Raw genomic sequence first — 27,221 nt, 5'->3', positions numbered from 1 at the left:
AAAATGATAAAGGGGATGGGAAGATTTCCCTATGAGGAAAGGCTGAAGCGGCTAGGGCTCTTCAGCTTGGAGAAAAGATAACTGAGGGGAGATATCATAGAGGTCTATAAAATAATGAGTGGAGTGGAACGGGTGGACGTGAATCACTTGTTTACTCTTTCCAAAAATACTAAGGCTAGGGGGCATGCAATGAACCTACAAAGAAGTAAATTTAAAACGAATCGAAGAAACGTTTTCTTCACTCAACGTGTAATTAAACTGTGGAATTTGTAGTAAAAGCAGTTAGCTTAGCAGGGTTTAAAATAGGTTTGGATGACTTCCTAAAGGAAACCAAAGACCATTATTAAAATGGACTTGGGAATCATGTGCTCTCCGATGGGAATTTTGTTAGACAAACATGAAGCTTTTCTTTTGCAGAAGGGATCGGCCCGTCAATTGGTTCGGAAGGCCTTTTTGATTGGTAAGAGGCTGGTGATGAGCCAATGGGTGGCAGAGACCCCTCCGGATTTCTGGCACTGGCGCAACAAGTTACACGAGTTTGTGTTGTTTGAGAGAAGAGGGGTGGGAGGCTCCCTGGGCGGCGGCGGCGATTCTTGGAGGTTTGGGGGCCATATATTCACAGTCTGTCTCCTAAGGGGCGCAGTTTAGTGGTGAACTCGCTCTAGACATATACTGAACTCAGACCATCCTCTGTGATAATAAATTGGAAGTCTGAATATCTCTCAACAAGGGGTGGGGGGTAGAGGGGGGGGGGAGGGAGGGATTCTACTGTTTGATTTACAGTTCAGCACCTTTTTTTTTGTGTTTGGTAATATTCTGTTCCTCACGAACATTTCAAGAATGGTGGATTTTGATGTGGAATGGGGGAACATATAAGTTTTAAAATATACTATGTTAGAAGGTTGACAGGGAGGGAGGGAAGTGTTTTATTATTAAAACATCGAAGATAATTGTTACTTGTATAATATCAGTAAAAGCTGTTGAAACATGAATATAAAGTATAATCGAGGGAGGGGGGATAGAAATGTTGAAAGTATGATGACTGTAAGCAGAGGGGTATATCTGTTATGTTGCCACCGCGAATGTTGCAATGTTGTGTTGATATTAATGTGTGAAGGTGGATTTACATTTTTGTTTTTTGTTGTCTTTTGATTCATCAATAAAAACCGTTGAAACATAAAATGGACTTGGGGAAAATCTACTGCTTATTTCTAGGATAAGCAGCATAAAATGTATTGTACTTTTTTTGTGGGGGGAATCTTGCCAGGTACTTGAGATGCAGTGACCAGAATTGCACAACATGGAGTGATATAAAGGAATTATAACATCCTCGTTTTTATTTTCCATTCTTTTCCTAATAATACCTAACATTCTATTTGTTTTCTTTGCCGCCACAGCACACTGAGCAGATGGTTTCAAAGTATCGTCAACAATGACTCTTAGATCTTTTTCCTGGTCAGTGACTCCAAACACAGAACCTTGCATTACGTAGCTATAGTTCGGGTTCCTTTTTCTCACATTCATCACTTTGCTATTGCTCACATTAAACGTCATCTGCCATTTAGACTCGTAAGGTGGTCTCCCAGTCTCGTAAGGTGGTCTTGCAATTTTTCACTATCCTCTTGCGATTTAACAACTTTGAATAACTTTGTGCCATCGGCAAATTTAATTACCTCACTAGTTATTCCCATTTCTAGATCATTTATAAATATGTTAAGTAGAGGAGTGTGGTAGCCGTGTTAGTCAGATCGGAAGACGAAGAAGGGCAACCTTCGAAAGCTAATCAAGAAATGTATTAAGTTTTGTCCAATAAAAAAGGTATCTTATTTTCTTTTCCATGTTTTATTTTGTTTGATTTCTATTGATAAATATGTTAAAAAGCAGCAGTCCCAACACAGACCCCTGTGGAACCCCACTAACTACCCTTCTCCATTGAGAATACTGACCATTTAACCCTACTCTCTGTTTTCTATCTTTTAACCAGTTTTTAATCCACAATAGAACACCACCTCCTATCCCATGACTCTCCAATTTCCTCTGGAGTCTTTCATGAGGTACTTTGTCAAACAGATGTTGCTGAGGTCTTTTCCTCCTTTTTTTGCACTTTTTATTAATACATTTGTATATGTTAGTATGTTAACTATTGATGTATTGAATGGAACCGGAAACCCTGAAACTGATAATATTTGAGTATCAACAGGTCTTACTTCTAATCTATGTAAAATCTAGGCAAAATTATCTCATGAATTTGTGGTAATCCTGAAAACCAGACTGGTTAGGTCAGGTCTGCCAAGTCTCGCACATTCAGTGGGAGACTGCTTTTGCGGGTCATCTCCTGCATGAAACAAGAAAAGGTGCCTTTTACTTTGTGGCTTCATTCCTTTGGAATAATCTTCCCCTTGGGATTCAAGCCAAATTATCCCTGAAAAACTTTAAATTGCAGAGTTGCCAAGGGGGTCAGCCTCCCGAGTGGGAGCTTTAGGACCCGCCAAATAGCTCCGCCCCAACCTGCCCATAGCTCCACCAGCCTGCCCATAGCTCTGCCCTGAACCGCCCACAGCTCCGCTCAGAACTGCCCACAGCTCCGCCCAGAACCACCACAGTTCTGCCCCGGCACAGCCTTCCTTTCCAGCAACAGCAGGAGACACCTTGTAAACCATCATTTCCTGCTGCTGCGAGACCAGCGTCAGCAGGAGATGACGTTTAATGAAGGCATTTCCTACTGTCCCTGGAAAGCAGAAACGGAGCTGTTCAGCGGGAGATCCCAGAACTTCCGGCGGAAACCCTGAAACTGATAATATTTGAGTATCAACAGGTCTTACTTCTAATCTATGTAAAATCTAGGCAAAATTATCTCATGAATTTGTGGTAATCCTGAAAACCAGACTGGTTAGGTCAGGTCTGCCAAGTCTCGCACATTCAGTGGGAGACTGCTTTTGCGGGTCATCTCCTGCATGAAACAAGAAAAGGTGCCTTTTACTTTGTGGCTTCATTCCTTTGGAATAATCTTCCCCTTGGGATTCAAGCCAAATTATCCCTGAAAAACTTTAAATTGCAGAGTTGCCAAGGGGGTCAGCCTCCCGAGTGGGAGCTTTAGGACCCGCCAAATAGCTCCGCCCCAACCTGCCCATAGCTCCACCAGCCTGCCCATAGCTCTGCCCTGAACCGCCCACAGCTCCGCTCAGAACTGCCCACAGCTCCGCCCAGAACCACCACAGTTCTGCCCCGGCACAGCCTTCCTTTCCAGCAACAGCAGGAGACACCTTGTAAACCATCATTTCCTGCTGCTGCGAGACCAGCGTCAGCAGGAGATGACGTTTAATGAAGGCATTTCCTACTGTCCCTGGAAAGCAGAAACGGAGCTGTTCAGCGGGAGATCCCAGAACTCCGGCGGAAACCCTGAAACTGATAATATTTGAGTATCAACAGGTCTTACTTCTAATCTATGTAAAATCTAGGCAAAATTATCTCATGAATTTGTGGTAATCCTGAAAACCAGACTGGTTAGGTCAGGTCTGCCAAGTCTCGCACATTCAGTGGGAGACTGCTTTTGCGGGTCATCTCCTGCATGAAACAAGAAAAGGTGCCTTTTACTTTGTGGCTTCATTCCTTTGGAATAATCTTCCCCTTGGGATTCAAGCCAAATTATCCCTGAAAAACTTTAAATTGCAGAGTTGCCAAGGGGGTCAGCCTCCCGAGTGGGAGCTTTAGGACCCGCCAAATAGCTCCGCCCCAACCTGCCCATAGCTCCACCAGCCTGCCCATAGCTCTGCCCTGAACCGCCCACAGCTCCGCTCAGAACTGCCCACAGCTCCGCCCAGAACCACCACAGTTCTGCCCCGGCACAGCCTTCCTTTCCAGCAACAGCAGGAGACACCTTGTAAACCATCATTTCCTGCTGCTGCGAGACCAGCGTCAGCAGGAGATGACGTTTAATGAAGGCATTTCCTACTGTCCCTGGAAAGCAGAAACGGAGCTGTTCAGCGGGAGATCCCAGAACTCCGGCGGGAGATAACTCGCAAAAGCGGGAGACTTGGCAGTTCTGAAATTGAATCTTTAAAACAATTTATGTAATGAGGCCTTTGACTTGGTGTTTACCCTGCCAGAACACTGGTATGATGTTGTTGGTCATTGCCAGGATGTATGATTATTTCTTTTATTACTGGTATATTTTCCTATAAACATATTGGAGTTCCTTTCCATAGCTTGATTTTACTGTACAATGCCTTGAAAGAACTGGTAAAAAAAAAAAAAAGGCGATTCAACAAATCTGAATAAACCATAAACCACTTCTGCTGGGGAGCCAAGAATTCCCACTCAGCACCCTTGAACTCCATTGGCAGCAGGAGATGGCATTAATATGATGGAAACTCCTGCTGACGCAAGACCAGGCTCATAATAAAAGCTACAAAATCTCACAACTCTTATCGCGAGACTGGTGTCTCCTGCCCCCAGAGGGGAAGGCAGCTTGTTGGTGTCACAGCTGTGGAATTGAGGTGTGTCAGGGGGTGGAGGCAGGAGATGGGGTGGGTGGGGGGTAGGGCAGGGCTGCGTGAAGAAGAGCTGAGGGTGTGTCCTGAAATCTCCCTCTCCAAACTGGGCCCCCCTGACAGTCCTGCTGGGTGAGTGTTACCAGGACAGAGTTGAGAAACACAATTGGGGTTCTAGGAGTTGGAGCCTAATTCATCCAGGTCTTATCCCATAGACTCAATGGTAAAAGCAGCCTTTAGTACATCAGCTGGCCAGTGTCATACTTCCAATGCTGCGTTTTCACCAGTCAGGCCTTTTCTGTTTGAGAACTGGGAGTGTGCTTTTTGCAGGAGTTTGTGTTAAGCCTGGTGGTTAGGACTGACCTGGCCAATTTGGATTATGGGAGGCCAATGGCCAGCAGGACTTTTAAATAGGCAATGTAGTTGTTGGCATTCCACCGACTAGCAGCATCCTCCAACTTAACATGCTCTCCCACCCTTCCAGAGCTCCTATCTTTTCCTCCACAACTGCATTGCTGCCGTTCTCCTTCCCCTCAACTCCCCACAGACCTTTTCTTATGAAGCAGGGGTTCTATCGGGGCTGACTAGGGTATCGGACACCCTAGCCGAACTTTCAGTCATGCAGCTCCCCTCCCAGGAGCAACTCAAGCATTTCCCCTCCCCATTAGTCAGTTTCTCCCCTCTACCCCTCCTCCCTAAAGATGTCAGCATCCCCCCCCAGGTGGCCAGCATCTCCCCCCTTTTCTATCCTTCTTCCCCCTCCCCTTCCAGGCTGCTGCTGATACCCTCCCTACCTCCTCCTAGGCATCCCCGACCTTACATAATGTAGTACATAAATAAATAAAAGGGAATGTTTCACGGGCCTGTGACTAAAGGGCTTGTGCTGAAGCACTACAGTGACCTGCCTCCATGCAGCAGGAAATACGCCTCAGTGGAGGATGGGACAAGGCAGCACTTCAGTACAGCCTGTGCTTACACTTCTCAGGACCCATGTGGGAGGAGGTAGGAGGTGGAAGCAGCAGGCTGGACAGGGGGGAAGGTCTTGCACAAACTGGAGCCCCTTCGCCACCACCTCCACCCCCCCCATCTCCCCTGCCCTGAGTAGGATTGATTAGCTGAAGAGGCTGGGGGCAGACTGGAAAGAGGGACCTGCTGGCAGTGAAGCAAGAAAAGCTTCACAAGTAAAAGACACTAATTTTTAACACCATCAAAGAACCCCTAAATTGACATTTTATAAACACCTAAGATCAGAAGCACTAGTTACAGCACTGAAATATGCAAAGGTCCTGGTGACTGTGTGTTTATCTTGGGTGTATTCCTGCCCTCCTATCTTTATTGATAGGATAACTGTGTATACACTGTGTGTCTGATAAACACTTCAGGCTTATAAAATCACTTCCACATACACCCACATTAGGTCTACAGCCAAGGTTGAGAGGAGAAATACTAGTTGTGACTAGCAAAAACCCTCTCCAACAGCTTCTCTCCCTTCACACACCCACCTAGGACACCAGAGGGAGGAATATGGGGTTTTAGAGAAGTTTGTGAGTTCTCTATGTGTTGAGACTGTCTCTGCAGCCAGCCCTTAAGACTGTGGCTCTAGGTCGCTGCTTTGTGCCAGTGAGAGCAAAGCGCATTGCCAAGTGTCAGAGCCACGAAGATTTATCCCTTCATTAGTTCCCAACTGTCAGCCAGATGCACTAACTGAACGGAAAGAGCCCTTCCTTTACTGATCCCTTAGTGAATCGGTAAAAAATGGGCATGCATGAAGGAAATCGCATGCAAACGAGCTGCTCGCTGTTAGCTCATTTGCACGCGATTTCCTTCCTAAGGCGGGGAAGCCAGTCGGCCAGCTGAGCATGCGCAGAGCAGCCAAGCATTATGCTGGCTGCTCTGCGCATGCCAAAGACGGAAAAAAAAGGACGTCCCTGACGAGCACGTGGACATTTTTTTCTTCAGATTTTGTGATGGGCGTCCTTCTCTTGGACGTGTTTTTCTTACGTGCCCGAAATGACCACGCCGGAAAGAATCGGGGATCGGGATATGCGAGGACGCCCAAATCAAAACTATTTGGACGTCCCTTTCGATTATGACCCTCCAGGTCTCTCTCAGCCAATCACAGCGCGTTTAGCTGTCACTGGTGTCAGCTAAACACGCTGTGATTGGCTGAGAGAGACCTGGAGGGCCATAATCGAAAGGGATGTCCAAATAGTTTTGATTTGGGTGTCCTCGCATGTCCCAATCCCTGATTCTTGGCGGTGGTCATTTCGGGCACGTAAGAAAAACACGTCCAAGAGAAGGACGCCCATCACAAAATCTGAAGAAAAAAAATGTCCAAATGTTCGTCAGGGACGTCCTTTTTTTTTTTTTTTTGAGTGAAGGACGTCCAAGTGTTAGGCACTTGAAAGGATGTTCCTGACGAGCACTTGGACGGTTTGGCTTTTTTTCTTCCGATTTTTGCGATGGCCGTCCTCCTCTGCATGGGTCCCACGCAGCCCCAACAAGAGGTGCAGACCTCCCATGGGGTCGGAAAACGGCTGTGCATCTGCCTTGCATGCGCATTATGATACTAATTAGCTCATTATAATAACCTGTAGATCATTTGCATTCCGTTTTCGTTAGCTGCTACCATGACAGGAAAATGGCTCGGAGAACCCTTTTGTGCATGTCTTGTTTTTACTACTTGTTCACTAGACTGGCAAGAACTGGTTTAAAAACCACATTGCTGGCTCATTAAGTTTAGTGCATCTGGCCCTGTAACAGAAATAACTCTGAAAGCAGATTTACAAAGATCCTCACAGAGCAGGTGGGCTTCTTAATAAGCTCAGGAGGGGAAGGGCAAACTGTCCTACACTCCCAATAAACACACACATATAGACAACCTCAGATGTGCTGTACACTCACCCTCCCACCCCCCACCCCCCCCCAAGCCCGCCCTGGCAGTTCATGTAGCTCCTCTATGTTGCCCCATTATTCAGACGCTCATCCCCCTTTTCTCTCCACACCCCCCTCCGGTTCCTGCCCCACCACACATTGTTATTCCACTGCTAAGACCCCTTCCCCCGCCCCCAAATCCATATAAACAAATCAGTTTTCTTGGGTGTTTTTTTTTTTTCAGATGTGGAAATTGATTGAGGAAGGACAACACGGCACCTTTCATGCAGAAAATCCCTTTCGCAAGACAGCAGGGAGAAAGAAGTATGAAAGACAAGTATTGCACCCATTCCAGGCCCAGCTCTGAGTGTCTCTTCTGGGCTGGGGGCCAGCGAAAGCTTACACTGTTTAGTGTAGTGTCAGATGCCAAGAGACCTGTCGTAAGGCTGACGCTCCACAGGGAGACTTGCTTGCTGGAATCTTGTTCCATCAGAGCCACAGAAACACAGACGTACGGACAAGTTTCCACACTTCGTTGTCGCCATTCTCTCCGGCTCTCATCAGGGATCATGCCCCTGTGAGGACTCTTCCTTAATCCTATCTGGCTTTCTTCAGTATTGCAGGCCGAATTCTTCCTTGTGATTTCTCAGCACTTGCTACTGTTACAAGCACCATTCTTAAGGAAATGCCATTAACTTATCAGTCCCCCATTAGGGGAAAAAGGCAGGTGGGAGCAGACAACCTGCATGGAGCAGAAGGTACAACCCCAAACAAAGACATGGAGTTGGATAACCTGCACAAAGGTGTAGTTACATCCCTAATTACCTTACTGTGCAGACCGAAGGGCCCATGCTGCCGTCATTTACTATGCTATGGGTTTTCTTTTATGTATCAGGGCGGGAATGTCCAGTGGCCAGGGTCGGCATTAGGGGGTTCCCATACTACAGGGTATCCCCAAAACTGCCTCAAGGGTAGGCTGAAGACCAGCCCTGCCAGTGGCGTACCTAGCTTGGCCTGCATCACCCTCTCCTCCTCCAAGCAGGAGGAGGGGGGTGTTTTGTCCTGGACGGCAGCCAAGCTAGGTACACCACTGAGCAGTCGAATGACTATTGGCTCTGCCGGTCCCCTGCCCTGGAACAGGAAGTTGATGTCAGAGGGGGCAGGAGATCGGCAGAGCCGACAGCCGCACAACTGCTCAGCGCACCCCCTTGCTGCCTGCACCGGGGGTGGACCACCCACACCGCCTCACCCTTGGTACGCCCTGGCAATGTCTCCAAGTGGGTCAATTTTGCACATTCCATGACATAACGTAGTAACCAATAAGATGACCAGAGCTGCACCCACCGCTCCATGCATGTTACACTCCTTCATGACATTAATGAATATTACTCCTACCCTATATATAATCTCTTCTGGACAGCAGGGCTGCCAAGAGGAGGGGGGGGGGGGAAATTCCCCGGGTCCGGGCCTCCAAGGGGGGGCCTGGCGCTGGGGTCTCTCTCCCTCTCCTGCTCCCAGGCAGCCGGCGCCGCAGTCCCCAGTCTGCACCTGCCTACCCTCAGCTCCCTCGACAGCCCCCTTCTGTCTGCTACCAGGCCCCCTGCATTAAAAAAAAAAATCTCTAATCGGCAGCACAGCGCCTCACATCTGTGTGAAAGCGGCAGATCGCCTTGGCCCTTCCCTCAGTGTGTCCCGCCCTCGTCTGATGTAACTTCCTATTCCCGCGAGGATGGGGCACAGTGAGGGAAGGCCCGAGGCAACCTGCCGCTTTCATATAGACGTGAGGCGCTGTGCTGCCGATTAGAGATTTTTTTCTTTAAATGCAGGGGGCCCGGTGGCAGACAGAAGGGGGCTGTCGAGGGAGCTGAGGGTAGGCAGGTGGAGACCGGGGACTGTGGAACCGGCAGCCTGGGAGCAGGAGAGGGAGGCAACAGCAGTAGCGATTGGGCGGGGTGGGGTGGCCCGGCTCAGTCTCTCTGCGGCCCTGCTGGACAGAAAGGCCTGCTGACACGTATTCCCATAACTGCTAAGTGAGAGATTTTACACTATCCTACCTGCAGCACTGGGATATAAGTTCCAAAAGTAAGACTGGCTCCAAAGACTCCCTCTTTGCACTGGGTCGTTTGCCAGCTTTGTCATAGCTCAAATACAGCAAGATTCACGTCTGCTCATAGTTTCTCAAGTAACAGAAGTGTGGCGTACCTGTCGTCATCATTGTCGTGGTGTCCTCCTATGGCTAGCATTGACCGGGCCAGGCTCAGGTGGGAAGAGTGGGCACTGAAGGGATCTGATAGTATCCGACTGGGACTGCTGTCCCGGAACAAGGGTGGGGCCGGAGAAGAAGACCGGGAGCGCGATTTTCTTGATACAGCCTGAGGTAGTTAATCAGAGAAAGAAAAAAAAAAAAGACACATAAGTAAATCAAAATGCTGCTATCAGGTTTTAAAATCTGTATTGGAAACAAGGATACAGATACAATGTTTATTATGTACACAGCCCCATACAAGAACCTTGCAATTACAAGGTCCTGCTCTGAAAATCATCTGATGTGAGGGAAATTAAGTGAACTAAGTGGGGCAGGGGTACTCTGTGCTTACCGTAATATTAGCCTTACACAGGCACCACATTGATGTATGTTAAGCAGAAATACAGCACAGACTGCTGACCAGTGGCTCTTCATCAGAGCTTCATGCAGCTGTCACAGTGATACTATGAAGCAAGAATACAGCACGAACAACTGCAAAATCGATCTTCTGATGTATACATGTATACACTGTAGAACAATAGGAATGTGGCAGATAAAATCACAGAAGCTGACCTGAGATTTTCCCCAGTGATAAATTATTTCTAACCTGCTTTATAACCATCAGACATCATAAATGTATGCAGCCATTACTGGGATGCAATGTTTGGCAGTACATTTCTGGCTGATGACTGCGAGGGAGACTGGGAGGTGGGTGGGGGGCTAGTTGGGGGATTCAATATTTACTGATTTCCACTTATTGCAGTTACCAGCTGGCTCTAGGTCATGAGGGTTAGGCTGAGCCACCCCTGCATTCGCCCTCTTTACCACTATGAACACAGAGATCTGCTTTTGTTCATACAAATCTACTGACACCTATGAAAATATCACTTGCACCTCCCCAAATCTCTACAACCAGTGTTCATAAACCTCAGAATAGCTTTAGGGCTCAGAAACCAACACTGCAAACTTGAAAAGTCACTATTAACCCAAAACATTTTGTATACACAATCTACCCAGGCCTGGAGTGGGGGGCTCAGATCAGAGGGAGGGTAGGGAAAGGAGGGCCAAGGGTGTGTGAAAGAGTAAGGCCAAAGTAGGAGTGAGGGACAGCAGCAACAGACTAGTTCCTGTGCCCTGCCATGTATGTAAGCAATGAAAACTACCGCAAGCCCTCAAAACACTTCTAAGAAATGCAGGAGTTGTTCCTGGAAGAGCTGGGAGCGAGAAAGAGCTCTGTGTCTCATTTCATAAGGCTCTTTTACATCGTGGTGCAGAAAGGGTAGTGATCGGAGGTGGGAAGCAGAAGACAAGGGTCCCATTCCTGGATTTGGCTCCTAACTTGGAATCAGTAACATGAGTCAACCGAGAAGACCCAAGGTCACACACTGAGACAAACCCAGGTTAAACCTGAGACTTTATTCAAGACTTTGCCTGTCTCAGAATAGTAACTCCCTCGCTGAGATTAGTCTCACGCTCAAAGTTGCCAGGGCTGCAGGTTTCCCTGCCAATTGGGCTCCTTTCCGCGACCCGCTGCAGCTTTTTCACGCCATGTGCGGGTTGCGGAATTTTGGGTGACTTTTTTTTTGCCCCGCTGTGATTTTTTCGCCGGCCGCAGTTTTTTTGCACAGCTGTGGGTTGGCTGGTTTTCCCGCGGCTGCGGCCAATAGAAGCCCCACGGAGGCGGCTTAATGATGTCATTTGTATGCAAATAGCCTCATTAATATTCATTAATGATGTCATTCATATGCAAATGCTTTGTGCGGTTTGGGGGCTGGTTTTGGGCGTGGAAATTTTTTTTCCATCTGGCAACACTGCTCACGCTGTTATCTGCCCTGCATTCAGACTTTGGGTGTCTCAGCTGACTCCTCTCTTAAGGTCTTTCTTCAGCTATTTGTGCTGTATTCACTTTGAGGGTCTTTGAAATACTGCCAACTCCTCCCTTGAGGTTTCTCACGTGCTTTGTAAAATCAAATTCTTTTCCTGAAATTTTCATGTTACAGTAAAAATACAATAAACAGCTTTAAACAACCTTCATAAAGTGTCACGTGTCCCCAGTAACCAGATTTCTGTTATTCATACCATATAGTCAAATGTCTCATTTACAATAGACATCCCCAGGAGAAAATCCACCCTGAGAAAATGTTGAAAAGCTGAAAGTAATGAGACCACAATTTTCAAATATTCAGTGTATAATTCTGGTCACAGATACTGCATTTTTGTGGCACTAGCACAGACAGGAACACAGGACATAAAGGTAGGGAAGAACCAGGTGGCTTGCCTTGAATTTACCTAGTTTCACTCCTAGTGTAATAATTCCTGCATCCTTCTGCAACCCAAGGGAGGCACCTTCTTCACCCTCTACTGGGTGTAAAGGGGGCAGTACTCCCATCACATTATTCAATGTGACAATCACCTCCCCCGATAAGAATGTTTCCCCTCTACACAGCGCCCTAGGCAAACCTTCTCCAGGGGCGTAGCCAGACCTCACGGTGAGAGGGGGCCAGAGCCTGAGGTTGAGGGCACACTTTGAGTGCCACCCCACTGCGCCCCCCACCGCCACGCCACCTCGCCCCCCCAATGCCTCACTTCCTCGCCCCCCCACCGCCTCACCTCGCCCCCTCACAAACAAATACCTTTGCTGGCGGGGGTCCCCAACCCCTGCCAGCCAAAGCCTTATTCAGCGCAGTCTCCGGTGCAGCCGCGTTCGCTGCCTGCCCCCTGCTCTTCTTTCTTCTTGCTCCTCTTGTGTACGCTGACGCTCAGCGGTCTCTGGCGCAGCCACATTTGCTGCCTGCCCCCTGCTCTTCTTTCTTCTTGCTCCTCCTGTGCATGCTGACGCTGAGCGTCAGCATGCACAGGAGGAGCAAGAAGAAAGAAGAGCAGGGGCAGGCAGTGAACGCAGCTGCGCCGGAGACCGGCGCTGAAGGTTTCAGCTGGCAGGGGTTGGGGACCCCTGCCAGCCAAACCAGGGGCCCGGACAAAATTTATGGGGGCCCAGGCCCCCATGCCCCCCGTAGCTATGCCCCTGCTTCTGCCTTGCACCCTGACAATTAACTCTGGCCCCTGAGGCTCCTCACAATCATGATTATCCCAACACCACTCCAGTAGCTGCTTCCTGCCCCGTTGTTTCTTTTAATTTGTGTGGAAGTCAGGAGTATTGCTTTGCTTTGACTGTAGCAGCACTTTGGTGGCCCTATAAGTTGCTGCCCTAGGCAGATGCCTAGTCCTGCCTAATTGTCAGGGCAGCCCCACCTCCACACTGCCGTATGCATCAATGGTCCCGCCTTACGTTTCCTCACACATGGAAGATTCTGAGTCAACCATCTTTCTGAAGTGTGAAACTGAAGTGAGTTAACGGAAAATCAGAACTCAATAGATGCCGATTTGGGAGCAGACTGCTTGTTTATTTGACTTTTGCTAATCCGACCATCCAGCATATCTGACAGCCCCTCCCCCCCAGTGACATCATTGCATTTATTTCTATTAAAAATCTGTTTTAGAACGAGTTTTGAAAATCGGGAACTCCATGTCTTGGTTCATGCACCGTTTGAGGGGTTTATGCAGCGTTTTCCGTATTATCTGACTTTTCCCTTATCCGACAACAAGTCGGTCCCATTTATATCAGACAATTGACTGTACTGTATATCTTGTCCCAAGCTTATTCCAGCAATACCACACCATTCAGTACGCTTTTCTATTTTAAATTTTGCAGCATGCACTCGCTTTAAAGCCCCCAACATCCCATACAACATAGGTACCAGAAAACCACTTAGGAATTCTCAAAACCTTCTCAAAATGAGTCAATCTATAAACAGCACTCGCTCTACCTAGGTTCACTCAGCACTGCAAGTTCCCATCAGTTTCCAATAACTGAAACCTGAGAGCACACATTGATCTGGAAACCTGTTATTGTTCCATTAAAGGGTTCTTAATGTGGGATCCTGCTTCACCTAAAACAGAATGGACCATCAACCAGACAGTAATAGCGGAACTCATTATAGATGAGAAATGAGAGAACCTATTTTTGGTGCAGGTAGAGGTTCTCTTGGCCAATGTCTGCTCCAAACTTTCTGGGGGAGGGGGGGGGGAGAATAGGGAAAGGAGGAGAGACAGAAACTGGAGTATTGAGTTCAGTTTTGGAGGCCGTATCTGGCTAAAGATGTAAAAAGACTGGAAGCGGTGCAAAGAAAAGCTACGAAAATGGTATGGGATTTGTGTTGCAAACTGTACGAGGAGAGACATGAAGACCTGAAGATGTATACCTTGGAGGAAAGGAGAAACAGCGGTGACATGACACAGATGTTCAAATATTTGAAAGGTATTAATCCGCAAATGAACCTTTTTCGGAGACAGGAAGGTGGTAGAAGATATGAATTGAGGTTGAAGGGGGGCAGACTCAGGACTAATGTCAGGAAGTATTTTTTCACAGAGAGGGTGGTGGATATATGGAATGCCCTCCCGCAGGAGGTGGTGGAGATGAAAACGGTAATGGAATTCAAACATGCGTGGGATAAACACAAAGGAATCCTGTTTAGAAGGAATGGATCTATGGCATCTTAACGGAGATTGGGTGGCGACGCTGGTATTTGGAGAATAAAACCGGCGCAGGGCGGACTTCTGTGCCCTGAGAAAGGCAGGGACAAATCAAACTTGGATATACATATAAAGTATTACATACCATGTAAAATGAGTTAATCTTGTTGGGCACACTGGATGGACCCGTTCAGGTCTTATCTGCCGTCATTTGCTATGTTACTATGTGATGGGGAGGGGGAGATAAATGCCTAGGGAATTAGGTGGGGAGGAGGTGCAAGGACCAGGGGACTGAAGGGGAGAGTGTAAACTTAGGGAGAGAGGGAAAGCATTGGGGGAGGGAGACAGAACAGGAACTTAAGGTTCCAGTGATAGATAAAGGGAACTGAGGAACTGAAGGGGAGAGAAAGTGGTCCCAGGTGTGGAGGGGAGAGCAGAAACTGGGGTGAGAAAGAGAGGCTTGGGGAAGGGAGAATGAGACTCAGGAATTGGGTTGGGGGCTTGTCACAAGTTTGTTAAAACGGCCCTAGTACAACCCACAATAAAAAGTTTCTCATTTATTAAATTTGATAAATCTGCTTTTTTCACAAAAGCAAATCAAAGCGGATTAACAATAAAATTATCATTTCAGAAAAGGAGAGCCATAAAAGTAAAGGAGAGAGCAAGCACACAGAACTCTCACACCAAATTAACATTTATAATCATATCAGCTTGACTGCGAGCATGTCCCAAGTACAGAGAACCTTAGTTTTGCAATTAATAAGCCTGTAAGGCTAAGCTCAAAAAAAGTGATCTGGCAAAGAATCTAGCTGGATTGGCTGTGCTCTTTCTGCCCACAGATTTTCCAAGAATCAAATCGAATCATTTACATTTCTCATCTGATATTTAAAAATAGCTCTTCTGAAAGATGTGCAGGGGCTCAGGGTGAAACACCTTTGTGGTATCTACAGAAACAATCTCAAAAGCCTTCAAAAACTGTTCAGCAGCTCCTACAGTATTTGAGATCTTTCTGTGTTGGTCCCAGTGGTACTCCTTTGCAGAATAAATACCGATTAGTCCAGATGAACTAACAGGCCTGTGTGCAAACAGTGGCTAAAATGTTAACATACCCCTTATCAGCACTATAAACACTGAGGTCAATATTTAAAGAGACTGAATTTGCTTAAAGATAACTGGATGACTTATTTGATTATTTTTAAAGAGGTTTTCAGCCAGATATCTGGTTTATCTCAGCACTGATGAATATTGCAGGCTCAAATCGACTAGATAATGTTAACTGAATAACTCAGCCTGGCTATATCTGCAGCCAGGATACCACATAAAGTTCTCAAGATGCATTAGGGCTTTAAGTCGTGTTATTTGCTCCTTAACGGGCTATAATTCAGCTAGACTTTCTTTACTGTGGTGATGTTTAGGTCAGTGCAGCTTATGTAGTATAATGGATGCAAAATATGTAAATGCATGTGAAGCAGCTCGTTACTGCGTAAAATCCAAAACGCAACTTGGGGTGTGCAGAAATTCAGGGTAAAATAATCCCAGCCAAAAGCTGGGGTTATTGTACCGTATCAGGAGCATCAGGCCTCAAAACTGTGGCCCGATGCTCCTGGGCCAGAGCCTGCAAGGCCTGTGCTATTCCCCCCTCCCCTATCATATACCTAACCCTCTGATTAAATCCACAACCCTCCCTCATCACATCCCTAACCTCATGATTAAATCCCCGACCCTACCCCCCCCCCCGATCATAGTCACACCTCTTATTACATCCCAAACCTCCTCAATCACAGCCCCCAAAATCCACCCCTGTTCAAGGCCCTCCACCCCCTGAAATGGTCTACCATTAGATTCATTAGTGATCCTCAATCGCTCCTGTCTCCAAAATGACACCCCCAACAGTAGTCTTAGACTACCTACCATTAGTGGGTCATACAGAAACAGGTCAGCCAAGGCAGAAACAACTGGGGATCGTTCCTACCCAATGGCCTCTAAACCACCAATGAACCTAATGGTAGGCCCTGTCAGGGGATGGGGGTCCCTTTGGATTGTGGGGGACCTTGATGAGGAGTATTTGGGGCTGTGATTGGGGTTTTGGGGATGTGATTGGAGTGGGGGAATGGCACAGGCCCTGCAGGCTCTAGCTCAGCATTTCAGGCCATGGCTTTGAAATTCCAATGGTTTCGGACTACTGGAATAATGCTGTTTGCAAGGTAGCTCACTAGCAGCATTATTCATTTTCCATTCAAGTCAACAACCTTAGGTATTATTAGGAAAGGAATGGAAAACAAATATGAGAACGTAATAATGTAATTATGACAAATCATTGTCAAAAGTACATAAGTATTGCCATATTGGGACAGACCAAAGGTCCATCAAGCCCAGCATCCTGTTTCCAACAGTGGCCAATCGAGGTCACAAATACCTGGCAAGATCCCAAAAAAGTACAAAACATTTTATACTGCTTATCCCAGAAATAGTGGATTTTCCCCAAGTCCATTTAATAACGGTCTATGGACTTTTCCTTTAGGAAGCTGGCCAAACCTTTTTAAAACCCTGCTAAGTTAACTGCCTTTACCACATTCTCTGGCAACGAATTCCAGAGTTTAATTACATGTTGAATGAAGAAAAATTTTCTCCGATTTGTTTCAAATTTACTACTTTGTAGTTTCATCGCATGCTCCCTAGTCCTAGTATTTTTGGAAACAGTAAACAAACGATTCACATCTACCTGTTCCACTTCACTCATTATTTTATAGATCTCTATCATATCTCCTCTCAGCCGCCTTTTCTCCAAGCTGAAGAGCCCTAAATGCTTCAGCCTTTCCTCATAGGGAATTTGTCCCATCCCTTTTATCATTTTCATCTCCCTTCTCTGTACCTTTTCTAATTCCACTATATCTTTTTTGAGATGCGGCGACAAGAATTGACAAGAATTAGACGTATGTGTTAGGTGGGGAGAATCTGATAGGTACGGATGGGGAGAGGGATCTTGGGGTGATAGTATCTGAGGATCTGAAGGCGACGAAACAGTGTGACAAGGCGGTGGCCATAGCTAGAAGGTTGTTAGGCTGTATAGAGAGAGGTGTGACCAGCAGAAGAAAGGGGGTGTTGATGCCCCTGTATAAGACGTTGGTGAGGCCCCACCTAGAGTATTGTGTTCAGTTTTGGAGACCGTACCTTGCGAAGGATGTAAAAAGAATTGAAGCGGTGCAAAGAAAAGCTACGAGAATAAGGGATTTGCGTTACAAGACGTATGAGGAGAGACTTGATGACCTGAACATGTATACTCTGGAAGAAAGGAGAAACAGGGGTGATATGATACAGACCTTCAAATATTTGAAAAGTATTAATCCGCAAACAAACCTTTTCCGGAGGTGCGAAGGAGGTAGAACTAGAGGACATGAAATGAGATTGAAGGGGGGCAGGCTCAAGAAAAATGTCAGGAAGTATTTTTTCACGGAGAGAGTAATGGATGCTTGGAATGCCCTCCCGCGGGAGGTGGTGGAAATGAAAACGGTAACAGAATTCAAACACGCGTGGGACAAACATAAAGGAATCCTGTTCAGAAGGAATGGATCCTAAGGAGCTTAGCCGAGATTGGGTGGCAGAGCCGGTGGCGGGAGGCGGAGATAGTGCTGGACAGACTTATACGGTCTGTGCCAGAGCCAGTGGTGGGAGGCGGGGCTGGTGGTTGGGAGGCGGGGATAGTGCTGGGCAGACTTACACAGTCTGTGCCCTGAAAAGGACAGGTACAAATCAAGGTAAGGTATACACAAAAAGTAGCACATATGAGTTTATCTTGTTGGGCAGACTGGATTGACCATGCAGGTCTTTTTCTGCCGTCATCTACTATGTTACTTGTTACAATATTTGAGGTGCGGTCACACCATGGACCGATACAAAAGCATTATAACATCCTCACTTTTGTTTTCCATTCCTTTCCTAATAATACCTGACTTTCTATTTGCTTTCTTAGCTGCCGCAGAACAACTAAGCAGAGGATTTCAATGTATCATCAACAACGACGCCGAGATCCCTTTCTTGGTCGGTGATTCCTAACGTGGAACCTTGCATTACGTAGCCGTTTCAGCCTTTCCTTATAGGAAGTCGTCCCATCCCCTTTATCATTTTCGTCACCCTTCTCTGTACCTTTTCTAATTTCACAATATCTTTTTTGAGATGCGGTGACTAGCCTGTCCATTACCGCCATCGATAACTTACCCCCCTTAATTGGGTACAGTTTGGCCAGATACCAAGAATTTTGCATGTGAGAGTCACAGTATTTTTTATTTGCCATCAATTGATTCTTAATTTGGTGTGACAGTTAAGATGTTACCTAACTCTGTAGGACACGTCTATATGTTTCCCATAGTATCACTTTAACCTGGAATAGATGACTCATTCTGTGCAAATTATACCTCTGCTCCCTTGTAATTTAGTAGATAAGCAGAGAATATCCACAACCTAGTAAATTTCTTCTTCCAAACTAGTACTTCAATTTGTAACAGTGAATGATTTAAGATACCACATTACTACTACTACTACTACTTATCATTTCTATAGTACTACTAGCCGTATGCAGCGCTGTACACTTGAACATGAAGAGACAGTCCCTGCTCGACAGAGCTTACAATCTAATCAGGACAGACAAACAGGACAAACAAGAGATAAGGGAATATTAAAGTGAGGATGATAAAATAAGGGTTCTGGACAAGTGAATAAGGGTTAGGAGTTAAAAGCAGCATCAAAAAGGTGGGCTTTTAGCTTAGATTTGAAGACGGCCAGAGATGGAGCTTGACGTACCGGCTCAGGAAGTCTATTCCAGGCATATGGTGCAGCAAGATAAAAGGAACGGAGTCTGGAGTTAGCGGTGGAGGAGAAGGGTGCAGATAAGAGAGATTTACCCAGTGAACGGAGTTCCTGGGGAGGAATGTAGGGAGAGATGAGAGTGGAGAGGTACTGAGGAGCTGCAGAGTGAATGCACTTATAGGTCAATAAGAGGAGTTTGAACTGTATGCAGAAATGGATAGGAAGCCAGTGAAGTGACTTGAGGAGAGGGCTAATATGAGCATAACGACCCTGGCGGAATATTAGTCGTACAGCAGAATTTTGAACAGATTGAAGAGGAGAGAGATGACAATTGTATAAATTGTCCCAGACTAGTGCATGAAACACACGTCATGGAGAAGGAATCTTATGTAACAGGAGTAGCAGAAAACACTTTCCGACCTGAATCAATCACAAACTCACCACATTAGGGGGTCCTTTTACAAAGGCGTGCTAATGTTTTTAGTGCGCGCTAAAAATAAGCGTGTGCTAAATGCTAGATGAGCCCATACATTCCTATGGGCGTCTCTAGCATTTAGCAAACGCTAATCATCAGCGCGCACTAAAAACGTTAACATGCCTCTCCACTCTCTTCTCTCCCTACATTCCTCCCCGGGAACTCCGTTCACTGGGTAAATTTCTCATATCTGCACCCTTCTCCTCCACTGCTAACTCCAGACTCTGTTCCTTTTATCTTGCTGCACCATATGCCTGGAATAGACTTCCTGAGCCAGTACGTCAAGCTCCATCTCTGGCCATCTTCAAATCTAAGCTAAAAGCCCACCTTTTTGATGCTGCTTTTAACTCCTAACCCTTATTCACTTGTTCAGAACCCTTATTTTATCATCCTCACTTTAATATTCCCTTATTTCTTGCTTGTCCTGTTTGTCTGTCCTAATTAGATTGTAAGCTCTGTCGAGCAGGGACTGTCTCTTCATGTTCAAGTGTACAGTGCTGTGTACGTCTAGTAGTGCTATAGAAATGATAAGTAGTAGTAGTAAAAGACCCCCCCCTAGGTATTTCTGATCTCTGTGCCTTCCCACCATTGTGGAGTTTAAATCTGCCCAGCCCATGTCTACTACAGCATTGAAATTTCCAAGTGTAATCACATTTTCTGTGGGTAATCAGCAGCATGAAACAGTATTGTATTCTAGAAATCATTATTGGAAGTGCTATGATGGTCAGATGCTCTGAGGGGAGATATGATAGAAGTCTATGAAATACTGAGTGGAGTGGAATGGGTAGATGTGAATCACTTGTTTACTCTTTCCAAATATACTAGGACTAGGGGGCACACGATGAAGCTACTACGTAGTAAATTTAAAACAAATCAGAGAAAACATTTCTTCACTCAATGCGTAAACTCTGGAATTCATTTACCAGAGAATGTGGTAGTTAGCTTAGCAAGGTTTAAAAAAAGTTTTGGATAATTTCCCAAAAGAAAAGTCCATAGGCTATTATTAAGATGAAGTTGGGAAAATCCACTGCTTATTTCTAGGATAAGCATCTTAACATCTGTTTTACCCTTTGCGAGATACTTGAGACCTGGATTGGCTACTGTTGGAAACAGGATACTAAGCTTCACGATCCTTCAGTCTGTCCCAGTATAGCAACACTTATGTTCTTATGTTCTTGGAATGAAGGCATAACATAACATGGAGGAGTGGCCTAGTGGTTAGAGCACCAGTCTTGCAATCCAGAGGTGGCCAGTTCAAATCCCACTGCTGCTTCTTGTGATCTTGGGCAAGTCACTTAACCCTCCATTGCCCTCCCGGGACAGAGAAATATCCAGTGTACCTGAATGTAACTCACCTTGAGCTACTACTGAAAAAGGTGTGAGCAAAATCTAATTCTGGAATCTTAAAGAGTGACAAGATTCCACAGAATCTCAAAGAGTAGCGACATTCCATGTAGAACCCCAAAGAATAGCAAGATTCTGGAGTGGAGGAGTGGCCTAGTGGTTGGAGGAGTGGCCTAGTGGTTAGAGGACCAGTCTTGTAATCCAGAGGTGGCCAGTTCAAATCCCACTGCTGCTCCTTGTGATCTTGGGCAAGTCACTTAACCTTCCATTGCCTCAGGTACAAAATTAGAATGTGAGCCCTCCAGGGACAGAGAAATATCCAGAGTACCTAAATGTAACTCACCTTGAGCTACTACTGAAAAAGGTGTGAGCAAAATATAAATAAAATAAATAAGAGTAGCCATATACTAGGTCAGATCAATGGCCCATCTTGCCCAGATGCTATATAACGCAGCTTAGTAAACAGGGCTCTGAGTTCTCTAGAAGTCTGTAGCAATGTTACTAGAGAAGAAGTTTTGCATCAACTATTCTAGCTGGTGTACTGGTATGTTTATGTTTGTTAAAATCTCCTTATACTGTCTTTCAACAAAGCACTTAACAGTATAGCTAGAACATAAAACAGGCAAAGACAAACCAAACAACTCACAGTCATACATATGACGTGACACCCACAGAAGATCCTTCTCCAGAGAAGCCTCCACACTCTGGAATGAACTCCCTGAAAGGCGTTGTTCGGCACAAGGCTAGCTCCACTTCAGAAAGCTGGCGAAAGTTTAGCTCTTCTCCTGAGCCTTTAATGGACAAAGCAATTGACTAGCTACTCAAGCACACAAGTACTACAAATTACCGCAGTAAAGTTTTGTATAATGCACATAGAACAGATCATGTCACTCCAGTTTTAAAAAGGTGCCCCAGGGAAGGAATGTGGCCCTCACACGCACAACCCATCATTCTTCCAGCTAGCTCAAACCCCACTCAACAACACATAACAAATTTATGTAACATCAGTATATCCCCCAACATTTATTTTATTTATTTATTATTACATTTATATCCCACATTTTCCCACTGATCGCAGGCTCAAAGTGGCTTACAAAGTCTGTAGTGCAAGCTACAGTACAAGAAAAACAATTATACAAATTGAATAAGATATAAAATAACAATTAAACATCAAAAGGCAAGTGATAATGACATGTAATTATTGTCCTTGGATCTGAATTTATAGTAATAGTTAATTCGAGTTAGGTTAAACCTGGGGAATAAGCCTTCTTAAACAATACTGATTTCAATAATTTTCGGAAATTTAGGTACTTCTGGGTAGATTTTACTTGTTTGGGTAGAGTATTCCATAATTGAGTGCAAGCGTTTGTGCCCCACACGTTGCCACTTAGGATGAGATCTTAAAGCTGAGTCCGGCCAAGGCACCCCTGATTTTGACGGTGTCGCGAGTGTGGCGTCCTCAGGGAGGACCTCTCGCGCTTCTGCAACAGTTTTAACCTGGTGCATCTTTCCATCTCTGTAGAAAACCAGCACAAAAGGGTATCTCCATCTGTACCGGATCCCCATGTCTCGAAGTCTGGCAGTGACAGGCTTTAAGTCAGCCCAACGTTTCAAAGTGGCTGCTGCCAAGTCTTGATATATCTCCACAGAGTAGGAGTCCCATTTGAAATTCGTAGCTTGTCGTGTTGCTTTTAGGACCTGTTCTTTCAGCTTGAAATCCTGAAAACACACAATGATATCCTTGGGGAGATTATTCCATGTGGGTCCCAAAGCCTGATGGGCTCTCTCTAATTTTACACTATCTGGGGCAACAGGCGCCTCTGATGTAGAAAGCAGCAAGCTCACCACTTGTTGGACCACTGACTCACTATCTTGGCACGTTGGGGTCTCCGGAACACCGCGGAACCGCAGATTGTGGCGTCGGCTCCTGTTCTCTGGGTCCTCTAACTTGTCAGCTATTTGTTGCTGACCAATGCGGATGTCTGTGATCTGTCTATCCATAGACCCCATTGCCTCTGCCTGCTCATCGATCCGTCCCTCAGCCTCCTCCACCTGGTGCCCCAGCTCCTTGATCTCGCCATGCAGGTCAGCACCCAGAGCTGCCAAGTCAGAGTGTACCGCCTTTAGGTCAGACCGGATCTCCCGTAGTCAGGAGCAGAGCTCAGGAAAAACTCCTTCCTCGGGAACTGTCACATCTTGCGTCTGAGATACCTCTCCCAAAATCGGGTCTCCGATGTTTTCCCGCTCACCCAAGGCCTCCTCCTCCTGGGCCGCCATGTGCGTTTTGCTTGCGTTACTCGTAAATGCAAATTTGGATAGGTCGACCGCCTCTGCATGAGCCTGCATCGCCTTCTCTGATTACCCCCACAAAGCATAACTCAACCTTGCAGTGCAGGTAGGGTTCGGTCGCCTTAAGCCAGGGGATTGCCGTAAAAACGTTGCGAGTGACCGGGAGCTCGGCGCTTAGGCAGCCATGCTCATCGGTGACGTCACTTCCTCCCCATGTCACTCCAGTTTTAATACAGCAACCTGGGCTACCCATTGCTAGGGTGCGTTCATTAAGAATATCATGAAAATCTACCTGGCTAGGAGGCTCTCAGGGACATATTTTAGCCAGTGGCGTACCAAGGGTGGGGCAATAGGGGCGGTCCACCCCGAGTGCACGATGCAAGAGGGTGCAGGGAGCAGCCGCACAGCTGTTGGCTCCACCGGTTCCCTGCTCCCTCTGATATTACTTCCTGTTCATGGGCAGGGAACCGACAGAGCCGACGGCCGTGTGACAATTCCCTGCACCCTCAAGGATGCGCTTGGGAGGGAGGTGATTCACTGGGGGGAGCTGATGTGGCCGGGGGGGGGGTGATGCGCCTGGGGGGCCCCTGGGTGGCAGCCAACCTTGGAACACCACTGATTTTAGCATCACTGCTTTAGTCTAGTCCTTGACTAGGGACCAAGCACCAGGACTTGGTCCTTTGCAATCAAGGGCATCCAACCAGTAGATCACCATTGCATAATGAATATAACTCTCCCCACCCTCCCAATGCAATGACTGTGAACACCGCCATCCCTAAACACTCCCCCCCCCCCCCAAACCTCAGGGAGCAGCAGATCTCACCCAGCTTCAACCAACTGGCAAGGAATCATCAAGCTGCCCTCATCCATCTTCTTTTACTGAAATGTTTGCTTACATGAGTTACTTGGAACACAACTTATATATTTATTTTATTTTATTTAAAAATATTTCTAGCCTGCCTATCGGAATATCTAAGCAGGTGTCAATAAAGCATGCGTAAAGACAAACTAATTCACAAGAAACAATAAGTGTTTAGTCTGTATCAGTGCAAAACATTCCAGGCTGTTGCCTCATCTAACACGACTCTGCACAAAATGAAAATTCTCTAGTAAATAAGAGACTTTAACTATTTCTTAAACGGAGCTCTGTCTGCTGAAACCTACAGACAGAGAAGCCAACTTTTCAAAATGATTGGGGGTCCAAACCCCAATGGAAATTACCCCTCCCTGGACACAGTTAGAACAGATGGCAGATAACGTGAGCAAGTGCAAAGAGATCCATGTGGGAAAGAGGAACCCAAACTATAGCTACGTGACGCAAGGTTCCATGTTAGGAGTCACCGACCAGGAAAAGGATCTAGGAGTCATCGTTGACGATACTTTGAAACCCTCTGTTCAGTGTGCTATGGCAGTAAAGAAAGCAAATAGAATGTTAGGTATTATTAGGAAAGGAATGGAAAATAAAACCGAGGATGTTATAATGCCTTTGTATCGCTCCATGGTGCGAACACACCTTGAATATTGTGTTCAATTCTGGTCACCGCATCTCAAAAAAAGATATAGTGGAATTAGGAAAGGTATAGCAAAGGGCGATGACAATGATAAAGGGGATGGGACGACTTCCCTATGAGGAAAGACTGAAATGGCTTGGGCTCTTTGGCTTGGAGAAAAAATGGCTGGGGGATATATGATAGAGGTATATAAAATACTGAGTGGAGTAGAACGGGTAGACGTGAATCACTTGTTTCTAAAAATACTAGGATTAGGGGTATGCAATGGAGCTACAAAGTAGTAAATTTAAAATGAATCAGAGAAAATATTTCTTCACTCAACATGTAATTAAAATCTGGAATTCGTTGCCAGAGAATGTGGTAAAAGCAGTTCGCTTAGCGAGGTTTAAAAAAAGTTTGGCTAGCTTCCTAAAAGAAAAGTCCAAAAGCCATTATTAAAATGGACTTGGGGAAATCCACTGCTTATTTCTAGGATAAGCAGCATAAAATGTATTGTACTGTTTTAGGATCTTGCCAGGTACTTGTGACCTGGATTGGCCACTGTTGGAAACAGGATACCGGGATTGATGGACCTTCGGTCTATCCCAGTATGGCAACACTTATGTACTTATGTAAGAACATAAGAGTAGCCACACTGGGTCAGACCAATGGTCCATCTAGCCCAGTATCCTGTTTCCAAACAGTGGCCAAGCCGGGTCGCAAGTACCTGACAGAATCCCAAACAGTAACAACATTCCATGCTACCAATCCTGGGGCAAGCAGTTGCTGCCCCATGTTTGTCGCAATAGCAAACTATGGACTTTTCCTCCAAAAACTTGTCCAAACCTTTTTTTAAACCCAGATATGCTAACCGCTGTTACCAATATTGGGGATGTTCAAGCACTCGCAGCCCCCACAGAGTTGGCTCCTAAGCTCACAGACGCTGTTGTATAGTAAATAAGCAGTCCTTTTAACAAGCTGTGGTAAAAAGGGCCCTATGCAAGTGGCAGCAGCCATTTTTGCCGTGTGCCAGGGCCCTAAGTAATGTAACTAGCTACTGTACTTATGTAAAGGTTTTGTCACTTTTACTGAAGTTATAGCCGATGTTTGCACTTAAAAGTAAAAAGTAAAAGCAGAAGCATGATTCCTCAATAAACCAAATGAAACAGCAAAACCTGGAACAGAACTGTGCTATTGCAAACCTCATCATACAAACAGTTGATGACAACAGTGGATTTGTTTATTGAATTGGTTACTGGTCTCCAGCCAAACAGATCAATGATGAGTTGGGTCTCTTTGAAGCAGAAATGAAGCTGAAGCTGGTTGCAATTCTTGGTGAACAGACATATGTCTCTATCACAACAGACTGCTCGGCATCCCATGGAAAATTTTACATTGGAATGACTGTCCACTGGATTGATAGCGCCTTTAGAGAGGAAGTCTGCTTGTCTGGCCTTAAGACCGAAGGGTTCCCACACATCTTGCATCTTGCATCGGTTCTCGAAGACATTCAAACAGAGTTTGCCATCAGATGACAACTTGTTAGAACAACAACAAACAGTGATTTCAACTTTGTGAAAGCCGTCTTTGTCATTGGACAGCATGCCGATGATAACAAAGATGAAGATGCGAGTAATGAGTTAAACAGCACTACTTCTAATGCAGATGATAACGACCATAATGATGACAAAGCATTCTTTGCTAAATGGAAGTCAAATGTCTCAGAGAGAGATTCCCTTGATTGATACCTACAGACCCAGAGGGTAAATGAGGGAAAATGCAAGAACAACCACACTTACCACCTGCCCATTGCTTCATCTATCTGCATCCCCCTGCATATCCAGCATTCCTATCTGAAGTTAGGACCCCCCCTCGAAAAAAGTTGTGCAGCCCACAGAAAAGACAACAGTCACCACTCTCCTTCCTTACCCTCTGCCAATGCAAAAAATGAACAAAATAGGAGAAATTGAGAAATGAAAAACGTCTCACACTCATCAACGAAAAATGTGACAGCACCACAAAGAAAACCCAAGATGCAAGCAATGTGGCACAGCACATGGCAACCGGCTGCAGAGCGATTAAAAAATTGCACACGGATTGGGGCCTATAAGGCTCTGCTTACGAGTGACGGCTATCTCACACACCCAGGACGCACATCTTTGATGTGATCTTTTTAGACACGTGTACAACAGCTACAGCGCTTGCCGTGTGCTTAGCGAATGACTATTGTGCGCATGTGTTTGCTACACCGCTACCGTGGATTTCAACAGGTTAGCACAACTTTCATGCATCGACCTTTGTATTACTGTGCGGCTCATTTGCATGCGATTGTTTTTGAGCATCCGTCGTTTTTTCATAATCGGTATCTTGTAACGTGGACCGTTACATTTTCGGTTCTTCTATGTTTCTTTCATGCATCTGGGTCCCAGTCAGAAGACATCAGTAATATTGCAGCCTGACCTGATTTGAAGGCACTTTTTATCAGACCGAACTGCCAGCACAGATGTTGAACTCTTTTTTAGCTGTTCTGGATTAATGACTCACAAGCGCACTCACAGGAATAATAATCATTTTCAAAATGTTGTTTTCCTAAAAGCAAAGTGAATTGAATTGTAGAGCAATACATTTGTTGCAATAAAAATAATAACAATAATTGCATCCATTGTAGTTGTGGTACT

General features: G+C 45.8%; 1 protein-coding gene across 1 annotated transcript in view; it reads right to left on the bottom strand.

Annotated features, from left to right (window-relative positions):
* Nucleotides 1–3,047: 3,047 nt before the first annotated feature.
* Nucleotides 3,048–27,221, bottom strand: part of LOC115458288 (TSC22 domain family protein 1-like) — a 65,982-nt gene continuing 41,808 nt past the window's right edge. Inside the window, exons 3-4 of the mRNA XM_030188151.1 lie at nt 9,567–9,736; nt 3,048–3,405 (exon numbers count right to left, since the gene is read on the bottom strand). Coding sequence (XP_030044011.1) covers nt 3,048–3,405; nt 9,567–9,736 — 528 coding nt within the window. The remainder of the gene's footprint in view (nt 3,406–9,566; nt 9,737–27,221) is intronic.

Source organism: Microcaecilia unicolor, chromosome 14 (genome assembly GCF_901765095.1).
Source record: "Microcaecilia unicolor chromosome 14, aMicUni1.1, whole genome shotgun sequence".
NCBI lineage: Eukaryota > Metazoa > Chordata > Amphibia > Gymnophiona > Siphonopidae > Microcaecilia > Microcaecilia unicolor.
The sequence above is the reverse complement of the archived record's forward strand: the minus strand, read 5'-3'. Positions and strand labels throughout refer to the sequence as shown.